General features: G+C 39.4%; 1 protein-coding gene across 1 annotated transcript in view; it reads right to left on the reverse strand.

The window, feature by feature from the left end:
• cacna1aa (calcium channel, voltage-dependent, P/Q type, alpha 1A subunit, a) overlaps positions 1-12,947 on the reverse strand; it is a 110,031-nt gene that overhangs the window by 25,910 nt on the left and 71,174 nt on the right. Inside the window, exons 38-42 of the mRNA XM_079618413.1 lie at positions 12,279-12,375; positions 8,145-8,259; positions 7,633-7,740; positions 5,873-5,976; positions 311-396 (exon numbers count right to left, since the gene is read on the reverse strand). Of these exons, the coding sequence (XP_079474539.1) occupies positions 311-396; positions 5,873-5,976; positions 7,633-7,740; positions 8,145-8,259; positions 12,279-12,375 (510 nt within the window). The remainder of the gene's footprint in view (positions 1-310; positions 397-5,872; positions 5,977-7,632; positions 7,741-8,144; positions 8,260-12,278; positions 12,376-12,947) is intronic.

Raw genomic sequence — 12,947 nt, forward strand, 5'->3', positions numbered from 1 at the left:
AGTTTTTTGTTTTAATCATAGTTTTTATCTTTTGGTGAAAATAACCTTTTAATTCAACCTTGTCATATGTATTAATTAAATTTGACTCCAACTAGAATGAATACTTGTCATTAGGTTTAGGTTAATTGAAACTCTTTCACTTATATTCTTTCTGGATTTTTCCTCTACAAAAATAGTTGACTGCTGCCCCCCCAGCATGCCAAATATTGTTAATATTTATGTCAGTAATTTGTTAACACTGAAATTGACACTATAAACTTTAATACTTGGGGAAAGAGACTGGGAAAGAAATGGAGTGGGTGCTACTCACAGATGATTTGCTGGGTGCGGTTGAGTTTCAGGAAGGCCATTGAGTCCCTGCCCAATATCCTGGCTTGGAGATGGCGGCTCCACACGCTGAAACATTAATGGCGTTCGATTCTGTGTAAGATACAACATGGCCTACAGCTGGTATCAGGCAAGCTGATGGGAAAATGGGGTTGGGGAAAAACATGGGATGCAAAGCATCCCATGTGCGAATGGGCAGGGGAACCAGCAGCGGTCAGTCAGGAGGCATTCCAGGAGCATTATGGGTAAATGGATTTATCCTGCGAGTTGTACTGCCTGAAAGCTGACGATGGTACCATGCTGAGAAATCATTTACTTTCATTGTCCCAGTAAATGAAGTGTTTGTAACCAACTTGCTGCTAAACAGTGGTGATAAATCTTGGTGTCATTCAGCAGACCCCATAATATCAAGATTGGGTTGTTTGTTAGCTATGAAGTAACTTATATACAAGTGTACACATATAACGTAGACAGAAATTCACTTTTAGCAGATATGCACTACCATTCAAAAGTTAAGGCTCAGTTAAAAATATTAATAATAAATATACATATAATTAATTGTATTCAGGAAGGTTACATTAAATTGGTCAAAATGGACAGTAAATACATTTATAATGTTACAAAAGATTTGTATTTTGAAATCAATTCTCTCTATTTATAAAAGACATAAAAAATCCTGAAAAAATATCACTTTCCACAAAAATATTTAGAAGCACAGCTGTTTTCAATATTAAAGATAATGTTTGTTGAGCAGCAAATCAGCATATTAGAATGATTAAATAATTATTTAATAATAAACTGTTTTACTATATTTTGTCAATGCAGCCCTTTAAAAAAAAAAAAAAAAAAAATCCCACAGACCCCAAACTTTTGTAATGGTAGTGTACACATATAAAACAGATAATATTGATGACTATTCCTGTAAAACATAGATTTATGTTCAATTAAATATTTTCTAGAAAGAGAATGTCCCAGAATACCACCTCCAAAATGAGTAAAAAAAGTAGCCACATAGCTGTGATGTAACTAAACCTATAGCCAGGCTATTTGCCCTTTGGTATGTCTTGCCCTGTTTCAATAGAAACTGCATCCATCACAAAAACTAACAGTAAACATACTGTATGACTACTGATTTAAAAAAAATTAAATAAAAACATGTCCTGAGGTGGTAAAACTGTTGCATAATCTTAAAGGCTTGTGTGTATTTGACCCATAAAGCAAATCATTGGTTCTACCAGCCAAAAATGACACCTTGAGATTTGGAAAATGAAAAAAATGTATAATAATAATAACAAAAAAAATCAACCAATCCAGCGAGAAACACAAAATGCATGTAGAATGTAAAGGCAGGTTTCATATTAAAATCGCATGAGAGGAAGTAACAGTTGAATGAGAGCTGATAAAATAAATATAAATAATCTGTGAACAACATGCACATTTTACTTTATCTAATGGATGAGTTAGGAGATAGGCTGTATGAGGAAAAGCATAGCAGGCTCAATGTTATCTGGAAAAACTGCTACATCCACAAGAAACATCATGGGTTACCACCGATATTTTTTATGAAACTATTGTCAACTTTCATGTGGATGTAGAGTTGTAGATCACACAAGAACAAAACAGTATAAACTGTAGATTAGGCCCATGTTGCATTAAACTTTAATATTCAGTCTAATATTCATAATCAATGAAAACACATGTATAACCATCTTCACATAAACCAATGAGGAAATCAAAGTGTTGTCTGCTAAAATAAAAAAAATAACCCAAATAATGATTTTGAACACTCCATCAGCAAACAAAATCATGGTAACTGCTAATAATCAATAGTCATTAAAGGGGCGATGAACTGAGAAATAAAATTTTCCTTGAGCTTTTGACATATAAGAGGTCATCATACTATAAGAATATCCTATAAGTGTCAGAACGGAAAACTTCCTTGTTAGTCCAATAAAAGCGTTTATTGACACCAGGCCCAGCGAACGACAGGTTTCTCAAAGTGGGGATCTATGACGTCAAAGACCGCCTCAGCAGAAGAAGATCAACGCCTACTTCAACTTGCCTGTTTAGCCCCGCCCACCGATTCACGCATTACATGCAATAGCTAAATAACATAGGCCTTCGAGGTGATAATTGCTTAACCGAATCGAGATACCAAGCAATAAACATGCTGTTTACGAAATATTGTGCAGTGCCTGGTTGTGGAAGAAGACTGCATAAGCTTCCTTCGGATTCCAATATTAGGAATGGTGCGTGATTAAATCAGTCACAGTTTCCGAGTCCGACACAGGCTTTGCAAACAGACTTTTAGCTGCTACGACTGATCTGCCAGCAACCCCACACACATGTAAGTAACAATGTGTTTATTTTAATGCCTGATCTGTGATCAGTGATTTCTGATGTATAATTATTCAAGTTCAGATATATTATCTTTCTCTCAGAATCATTCAATACTGTTTATGCATCAGTGACTAAACGATCAACTTCATTTTGTTTCTCTTAGTAGGATGAAAATAATCTTATTTAAATTGTGATTAAACTCTATACAGAAAGCTATCAAAGAACGCTCTCTTTCCAAATCGCTCAAGCTGTCAATCACACAGCACGAGTTTATCTGGACACTTGCCAAAACTCGTTATAAAATCAATGACGATGTTACACTGCACAACAATGCTTTTACTGTATTTACATAGTGTTTGAAATGTAATTTGGTGAAGGCATTCGTGAGAGTGCAAAAATTGCTTTGCAATAATGAGATTTATTCACACGATCGACAGACTGTCTGTCATCTGCTCAGTGCTCATCACTGCAACCTTTCATGTGATGAAATATATTTAAATATAATGCTTTAAAGTTTAAACAATACTTTTCACTATTTGTTAATCTCGATATCTGTAATAGTAAAAACGTAGTAAAATTTTCGAGAGTTCCAGATGTAATTCTAGCTTTTACATATCCAAACGTGTCAGCCAATCACAACAGTGGGCGTTTACACTGAAGTCTCACAGCAGCCAATCACAGCAGTGGGCGTTTACACTGAAGTCTAACATAGACACGCCCCTTAAAACAGAGCGTGCAAATTAGAGGCTAAAATCAGGCTAGGAAAAATGCCTTTTATTTCTAAATTATGACAATTTTCACACCCCAGGCAACATTATAAAATAATAAAACAATCCAGTTCATGACCCCTTTAAATGGCAGGGATTCAATTATAGAGGGACACACATTATTCTGTTATTCAGTTGGAAGAATGAATGGACATACGTTAATTAAAACAACCCATTAGATATATTGGACTAATAAACCACCCACTGCAAGTGACTTCATAAAATGAGGAATTACAGAATAGAATAGAATGAGGCATTTATATAGCGCTTTCATAAGTACTACTGTACACCCAAAGCGCTTTACAATCATATCAGGGATTCTCTCCTCAACCACCACCAGTGTGCAGCATCCACTGGGATGATGCGACGGCAGCCACAGTACAACAGCGCCAGGGCGCTCACACACAACTGCTACAGGTGGAGAGAGGAGAGAGAGTGATAGAGCCAATTCAGTGGATGGGGATTATTAGGAGGCCAGGATTGGTAAGGGCCAATGGGTGGAATGTGGCCAGGACACCGGGGTTACACCCCTACTCTTTACGAGAAATGCCATGGTATTTTTAATGACCACAGAGTGTCAGGACCTCGGTTTAACGTCTCATCCGAAGGACGGTGCTCTTTTGACAGTATAGTGTCCCCATCACTCTACTGGGGCATTAGGACCCATAATTATCTATGTCAGTCAGTAAGTTTGGCAATGAATTATCAATCTAGAAGTTTATGTGGAAAAGAGCAATCATGCAATTCAATACTTTCCAAATGATAACACCTTTTAAGGGTCATCATTACAAGAATTCCCAGGTTTATTCTATTTCTTTTCATATCTTGGATAGATGCCACAAATGGCACAGATGTGATTTAAATCACGTCCCAAATGTAATCTAAATCTGTAGATTACGATTGCAAGTCTAGCTTTCCAAGGAAGATGATTTGTGAGATTACATTTCTTCATGAAATTCCCTCAGTCTTTAGAGTTGTTTTCACTAATTAAAGAGATGCTAAAATGTTTCTGAATTCACAATTCAGTTAAGAAGCACTGCTGGACAAAGACGACATAACATATCTCACTCTGTTTCTTATTGAAAAGCGTATAGAAAAAGTATAGAAGGCCTGATTTTTCAACCCACACAGAGCTTAACACCGTGTCCTAACTACACGCGACGTGCGATAAAAGGTATCTTTGATGTTAATCAGAGTTTTTGTCCTAACCAGCCGCGGCAACTATTTTAGAAAATGTTTCTATTTTTCTGCGACGTCGCGCTGGAACAACAAACACAAAGTGTGGCAATGATAATCTCAGGTACTGTTTATGTGCTTTATTTAATGTTAAAAGCGTGTTATGTGACTTTGAATATCCTTTAGTGCTCCGGCTTTGTAGCTGTAAAAGCAACAATGGATAATTCACCTCAGATCTTGAAATTAAACAAATGGACACAAGAACGTTCAAACTGTGAAGAAACAAATGTTTAAATGGTGTAATATTTGTGAATTTGATTATGTAGCTTACTTATTCATTTTCTTGCGATTGCCGCCCACATGCTATTCTGATTGGCTGTGGGTTTTGAGTGATTTTTACGCATCTCGCAGTCGCGTCTAGTGTGGACCGACAAATTATTTGTCGCTGGAATTTATCGCATCGCGTCTGGTTAGGACACGGTGTAAAGGTGATGTGTGTAATTTTATCAATGTAAAAATACTTTTCTTGTCCCAGCTTGAAGTCGACATAAAACAGAGATTGCGATCGATTTTTCTCCCCTAATATGACATGTCTAAGTGCATCTCGAATGAGAGGGGGGAAAAGTGGGCTGGGACTGGATTTTATCAAAGTGGAATTGATTGGATCGTTGAAATTTGCTAATTGCTGTGATCTCATGTGAGTGACAGGTTTCTTGAGGGGAGGGATGCTTTTGATTAAAGACTACTAATTTGTGTTTGGTGCAGGTCTACAGGTTTTTGTCCATTGTTCCATTTGGTGACACTAGTGGTGCAGAAATTAGACACTTCACCTTTCACTTCATATATATCTTATTTTGTGGCAGAGATGCATTTGTTAATGTAGTGCTTTAATGTCAAATGGTTGTTCTTAGTAACAGTAAAATGTTAAGCTGACATCACGATCAACAGTTTGGATTAAAATAGTCATGATGAAGGTCCAGGCTAAGAAACCAGGTAAATATATTGAACTACTAAGTACCAAGAAAGTTATCACTCACATTCATGAAATTAGAAAAAGAGGGTGAGTACATTGTCAAATTTGATAGAGAAGAACAGTTTATTCTCAGATTCCACATGAACTGTGGCAAGCGGCAAGAATCCAGCACATTTTCATTGGTTTTCCTGAAGGTGAGAGTTTTGCCAATTAGCATAGTTGAGGATTGCTTGTCACAGCTCATCATGGATTGAGGTTTTGACTGCAGGGTGAGAGGAAGACGGCATACCTGCTCATCGTGGAGAGCTTGTGTCCGTTTGGCTTTACTTTGCCGATAGTACTCCATGATCATCATGGCAGCGTAGATTTTTCCTACTGTCAGGTCTGTCGCTGCTGAGAAATGGACAAGTTACCCTGTACGATTAGACAAGGTGAGATGGACCCTGAGCAAGGTGGATGGGAGTGAGGACGGGACATGCACACGACAAACGCAGATGCACAAACTCACATGCACAAACAAAGAGTGTCAAATCGACACACACAGAGGCAATGGTCTTTTCACAAGCAGACTGATTGAAATGACTACACTGGGCTTTTTATGCACTTCATTTTTATGATCAGTATTTTAAATGCTCTTTCTGTTTCTACTGTTTTAAGTGTCAAAGTATTGCAAGAACTGACACCAAACTACAGCATAAGTCCTAGATACAGTAAACAAGGTAAAACCAATAAATGGTCTTTGGCACTTTATGGAACCGAGTCCACATGGAGAGGTTACTAAGAGTAACTTCAGACTAGGTTTACATGCCATGCTTAGTGGTGTTTAAAGCCATGGTCACCACCTCTGTATAGTATCTGCATAGAACAATGACGATAAAAAATTAGCATCAAACAAAATCGTTCTAAATTATTACATGCTGGCAGCAAACTCATCTGAAACGTACTTTTATATTACTAGCATTGAGATTTGGCCAAAAGCTTTATTGTGTGACAGCAAAGCCACCTCATTATTTCATGCTTTTTTGGAGCATCTAGCAAGCATTAGGCTACCTAGTTTTAAGCAAGTCTCATAAGATAGTAAGCATTTAGCATGTCTTACCGGCAAGCTTGCACATACATCTTATTGGTTGCATATTAGTGGTGCAATAAAACATTTTTAATACTGTTTTAGGTACATCTTGTCAGGAATCTCATAACCCCTGTAGTGAAAAGACATCTATAGAGGGTTGATCTATAGTAAGGCACCCCCTGATCTCAGGCATAGTGAGCTAGAACGTACAAGTAAGGCTGTTATCACTGTTTTTTGTAGCACTTGAATATACACTCAATATGTTTTTGTGTTAAGTTGCAGTTTCTCTACATAGCGTAAGTGAGAGCTAAACATGCTAAAGATAACGGAAATACAACAGGTGTTCTTGAAACATCTTTCAATGTTTTTGTACTGCTCTAAAGTATATTTCGGGTTTTACGTGTAAAAGGTGCAAGGTGGACCAACAACAAATTACTGGTGACGACAACAACAATATATGTTCCCAGATAACCAAAACTAAATGAGTGCAAATTAATTTGTATCGCTCATAAGTTAACTTCTGTAGAGAAATAGTACAGACACTGGATAAGGACGAAACTTTCTAGTCAGTGTTTGCGCACGTTATCACATGGAGTACACTTTGAAAGGCTACGAGTTTGGCTCGCGCACACACACACACACACACACACACACACACACACACACACACACACACACACACACACACACACACACACTATATATTTAGGCAAATATTGCCTTGGTTCATTGCATCTATTTATATGTTTGCGCTGTTATCCAATTTGCGTACTACATACTTTCTGCGATTCATTCTGTGATCAGTCTGCCATCTAAAAGTATGTGGTTTATATCTATAAGGTCCTATAATTACTCTAAACTAAGGGTGCAGGCCTGGACCATCAGGGGGTGCAGAGCAGTGAGTGGGCTGACTGAGAGAAGCTGTCCTCAGGTGGTAAAAGAGAAACGCTGTAGACACACCAACCTCCTGGGTAACTTACACTTGTGTGGCGTCACCAGAAGGTCCAGAGTCTTCTGAGAGAGATTAGGCCATATCGCCATCATCTCCTTCCTTAGTTCAGCATCCATCTGGTGTTTATCTACACCTCCTATTTACACAATAACAGGGACACAACACAACACGTACACACACATATGCAAACAAATTTCCACAAACACACACAATTTTTGTTATGGTTTGAACAAAGTTGTATCCAATCTTATGTTAAAGTACTGTGCACAAAATCTTATAAATTATATTTTACGAGTCAGTGGGGTTCCTAAGTTCTCTTCCGAGAGGCCTATTTTTTGGATTTTTTTCACCAGAAATGTTTAAGGTTTAAATTAAATTTGATTCTCAGACTTTTGAACCCCACTGTAATTAAACCGCTGTAGGCAAATATATTGACCATACATATTTAGGCACAAACAGAGGAAAAGTCTACAACTACTTAACATAGGAAAGATATAAAGAGGAATGAATGAGGGAAGGAAGAAGAAAGGGGTGGCAAACCTTCCCCCCCCTTGGCGATCTTGATGTCCAGAGCAGTTCGGATTAAGGCCATAAGGGTAGAATTAAAGTGCACTGTGTTGTCATCGGCAACCGGCAGATCCATCCGCAACAGTCTCTGTGGAGAGCCAATCAGGGGCAGTTAAAAGAGTAGGACCACTGAAATGTGTGTGTTTTGAACCTCCGGGTAGGGTGTGCTTTTGGTGTGCGAGAGGGAATGGGAGGAGAAAGGAGGAGGGGTTTTCAGGGTTAGCTCTGTGACCTTTGACACTCAGTTTATCATTAATTTAGTGTGGCAATCATGACAAAAGAGGATCATTTTATTATAAAGTATTATTCTGTTGTCTAGATCAGTGGTTCTCAACTGGTTGATCAGGACCCTGAATTGGGTCACAGACACTTAAACATAATACAAATAAAACTTTTTATCAACTTTTAAAAGTGAGGAGGAAATAATTCTCCTATATTTTGTTGTTGACCTCAAAGTTTGTTTGATCCAACTGTATTTTATTTTTCTGCAAATTCATTTGTAATTTGGTGGAATTCTATTTCTATATTGCAAACATTGACAGATTGTGTGACAGGACCTCACTGTCAAAAATAACGAACATAAGGTAAGGTGTCACTAGGGTAAAACAAATCATACTAAATCAATGCGTCAACGCTGGTGTTTGATTTTAAGGACATGTTTTGTTCGTTTTGTAGCTGGGTTGCCCTTTGATGTAAAATTTGAGTCCTGTAGCAAGACCAGCCAAAAAACACTGATATAGATGTCAATGAAACTAGGGCTGCATATGCTACAAATCGAATTTGTATCTGTGCAATTGGTATATCTTGTTTTCATATCAGCATCTGAGCTGTCAGTCAAAGAGCTTTTCCGGGAGGAGGTTCACATATTAAACTCAGACCAGAGGATGAAGTAATAAATTTAAACAGCATTACGTAAATGTCAGTGTTTTAATATATAATTCATCCTGTACTGGTCTGGGGAAAGATTATACTCAAATACAGAAAGTCATAATTGCATTGCACAGGGTTAAATGTTACCTCAATCCTTCCGATACCATGACACCCTATGCTATGCAATGTTACCCGATGTCTCCCCGTCCCACTCCATCCCAGAAGAAACACTCAACCCTCCACCCCCCCACCACCCTCTTTCCCAGCATGCATCATGCAGTCACATGCATCACAGGACAAGCAACAGAGCAGCCAACACTGAAAGCATCATCTAGTTGGTTCATTTCAGCTCATTCATTTAGGTTTAGTAGTGGTTGCTGTCATTGAGACTCAATCATAGATGGGCTACTGGATAAAACAAGAGCTTGATCCAGATTCTCTGGTCTCTCAATGCAAAAACGATGGGTGCAGGCTATTGGTTTAGGTTAGAGCAGCATTCTCCAGTAAAAAAGAAAAAGACCAAAAGAGGGAATGGCTTTGTGAGTTGTTGTTGCGAAGAGGATGAGCTAAGAGTGAGGATTCAGCTACCTGCGCGAAGGTAATACTTTAATACTACAGATGAAAAAGAGAAAAGCAGAGGGCTGCCAGAGAGGAGTACCGGAGCAGGAAGTTGGTTTAGGACTGACAGCTTTTACAGGAGGAGTTTGGATGGTGGATGTGGTAGTGATGAAAGAGACAGGACAGAGACAGTGACACCAAATTTAAAGAGAGCTCGAAAACTACATGAAAATCCAAGGGCGAAAGAGAATGAAGTGTAAGATAAAGCTACTGGAAACATAAGAAAAGAAAGCTCTACCACAGGCTGGTCACATTCTCTACAGGCGATTCTCTATTATGGGCCCTAATGTTTGACACGGAGAAAGAGGGTGAATGCAATGGTTTTGGTCACTGTTCCTCATTCCACTGAGATTAGGCGGCGACAGAGACCACATTAGACAGGAAGTGACCTGTCTGATTGAATACACAGAGATTGTTGGTCTGCCACCACAAGTCTATGTTGGTGGAGATCATTGAACACTCTGTGGAACATAATATTTTACCCAACAACGAAATGGGAGTTCAAAAGGGGCAGATAAAAAGGAAGGGTGGACAGAGCAAAAGTAAGAGAAAGGAGATCCCAGTCTTGTTGAGGGCTCACTAAGGGCGCAGATCTCCTTTCCTGCACTTTCTAGCTGTCATTCACTGACCAAGGGTGAAATGTCAGTGTACGCTTGCGGACAGACAGAGAAAGAGAAGAAGAAAGAGAGAAAAAGCTAACAGAGTATCTTGTGGGAGGGGCCAGTGGCCTGGGAGGCGGGGCATGCAGATGATTGGCAGAATGTAAAGAGGAGGGGCTGGAAACAGATTAGAACTGCATTGACAGAAGAAAGAGCAGTGGGAAAAGGATTTTTTTTTTGGTGTGCAAAAGAGTTACATTGTATGAAAATTACTTAGACCATCATTACATGTGCGTTGTTGTGCGTATGTGAGTGTTTGCTTATCTATGTGTAATCGAAAAGAGAGACAGAGAGCTGGTCCCAAGAGGAAAGGGTCCCTAAGAGAGCGGCATCCACAGAGCTGAGGGACTCGGAGGACTAAAGCCCCACAGGCCTTCCAACCACTGCTGCACACGCACATTTGAGTGTGTATTTGAGAATGTGTGTGTGTGCATGATGACGTGAATATACAGTATGCATGTGTATGTGTTTAGCTGCGTCCCAATTTGTGTACTTATGCAATATTCTATGCCATTTTGTAGATTAAATAGTGTGAGTGGTGTGTTCACACTGAAAATCCCGACTAGAAAAAGTGCACTTCAAATACCCAGATGATGCACTTATTTAATGCTTAATGTTAGACACTAAATGCACTCAACTGTCGCAGCTTTCCTCAAGTAGCGAGGGCCTATCAGTCTATGATGCTGGATGACAAAATAACCTGATAAAATTCATACACTAGACGGTAGAGTACGTGTATGTGCATAAGTGTATTCGGTGTCATTTGGGACACAGCTTTTGTGTTTATTGTTCACTTATTGATCACTGCTGTACATTAAAGCATATGCATTTAGCTTTAATGTATCGATAATGATATAGACTGTAAAAACCTTTACATTTCATTCTCTAAAGCTTTAAAACCTGCATGAGAGTGCGCTAGTGTATGTCTTTATACGGTGCAAAAGTGCTGAGAAGGTTTGTCCGTTCCCGCTTCCCTGTGGATCGGCCCGTCTGAGCCTAACACCCTCGAACCCGGCCCTGCCACCAGAATCACAATAGCGGCCTCCGTCACACAACGAAGGAGGAAAAGAAGGAGAGAAAATAAAAAGAGAAAACACCAACAGTACAGACACAGCGCTGGCCACTCGGAGGCCCTCTACCTTGTAGGCAACCCGTGCAGGGCACTTCTTCCCCAGGCCTAATGGAGGAGACATGTGCCTGAGCATCTCATACATATCCCTGTAACTGATTCTGCCACTGGGCAACCGAAACAAAACAAAAAACCAAAGGAAATGTGCATGGGAGAGAGAGAAAGAGAAGAAGAAAAGGAGTAAATCAAAAAAGAAGGAGACGGGAAAGTGGGAAGGGAGGAGAACAGAACAGAACAAAAAGAAGGTTATTGGCCTGGACGAAAGGAGCGGTTTGGTAAACTAGGCTGCCGTAAAACTGATGATCGGTTTATTTGTGGGTCAGGGGAAGGGGGGTGGGAGGGGGGTGCTCAACATTTGAGTGTTAAAACGGCATTCTATGCAATGTGGCAAGTTGCATAGAAGAGCAGGGGGGCTTCAGAACAGGCATAAAGTCCCGCTGCTGTCAGGGCGTTGTAGTGAAGTTTTATGTCAATGCAGTTTCTGTCCCCCTCCACCCAGAACAATGCACGCTACCGTACCAGCTAGGCCTAGCCGTGCCTCAACAGCAAGCAAAACAAAAATCAAAGATGGCTGATTAGTTTCTTTTTTGTTTGTTTGTCTTTCACTTTAGTGTTTTTCTCGTTTGCTTGTTTCATACACACTAGTGCACTTCATGCTCCTGTAAGTGTCGGCATTGTCCTGCACATTCTCATTGTCATATCAAGTAGAATGCAAGTAGAAATGGTGAGAGTACAAAAACATTGTTGAAAAGAAAAAGAAGAGGAGGTAAGCGACATTCATTGCATTCTGGATGCTAGCAGGTAATATTAGTTTTTAAGTGGAAGTCAAACCTTGCAGGCCACCCTATGAGGACATTTCTTGCCTAAGCCCAGAGGGGGGTCGATAACTCGCAATAAACTGTACATATCCTTATAATGAATGCGCCCGCTGTAAGAAGAATACAGGGAAGTTAGAGAACACAACTCAGAACAGAGACATTGGCAGGAAGAAGAGCACAAGAACAGAAAAAGAAGCACAGAATCACACAAACATTTTCTTATTTGCTCGTCACCCGTTTGTGTCGTCAAAATCTTTAGGCTGCGTCTGGTCATTTCGCCCACGGTTCCTCACCCGTCTCTACTTCATTTCTTGTTTTATCCCCCCTTCTTCATTCCTTTCAGGTTTCAGTTTGTTCTATGTTTTTCTTTTCTTACTACTGTATCTTCCTCTTTTTTCCTTTCCTTTCTTCCTCCCATTTTCCTTCCCCTCTATTTTCATCCCCCTTTCCTTTCACCTTTGGTTTTCATTCATTCCTTTCTTTCTATTCTCCTTCATTTTCCATTCCTTTCTCTTTTCCTTCCCTCCTTCTTTTTTCTTCTTCTGTTTAATGTTTCCTTCCTTCCTTTCTTGTTACTTTCCTTCTTTTATCCATTTCACTCTTTCTTCCTCTTTCCATTCTTTCTACTTCCTTATATTCTCTTCTATTCATTTATGTTTCTCTTCCTTCCTTCCACTTTTCC

Source organism: Phoxinus phoxinus (genome assembly GCF_949152265.1).
Source record: "Phoxinus phoxinus genome assembly, chromosome: 1".
Taxonomy (NCBI): Eukaryota; Metazoa; Chordata; class Actinopteri; order Cypriniformes; family Leuciscidae; genus Phoxinus; species Phoxinus phoxinus.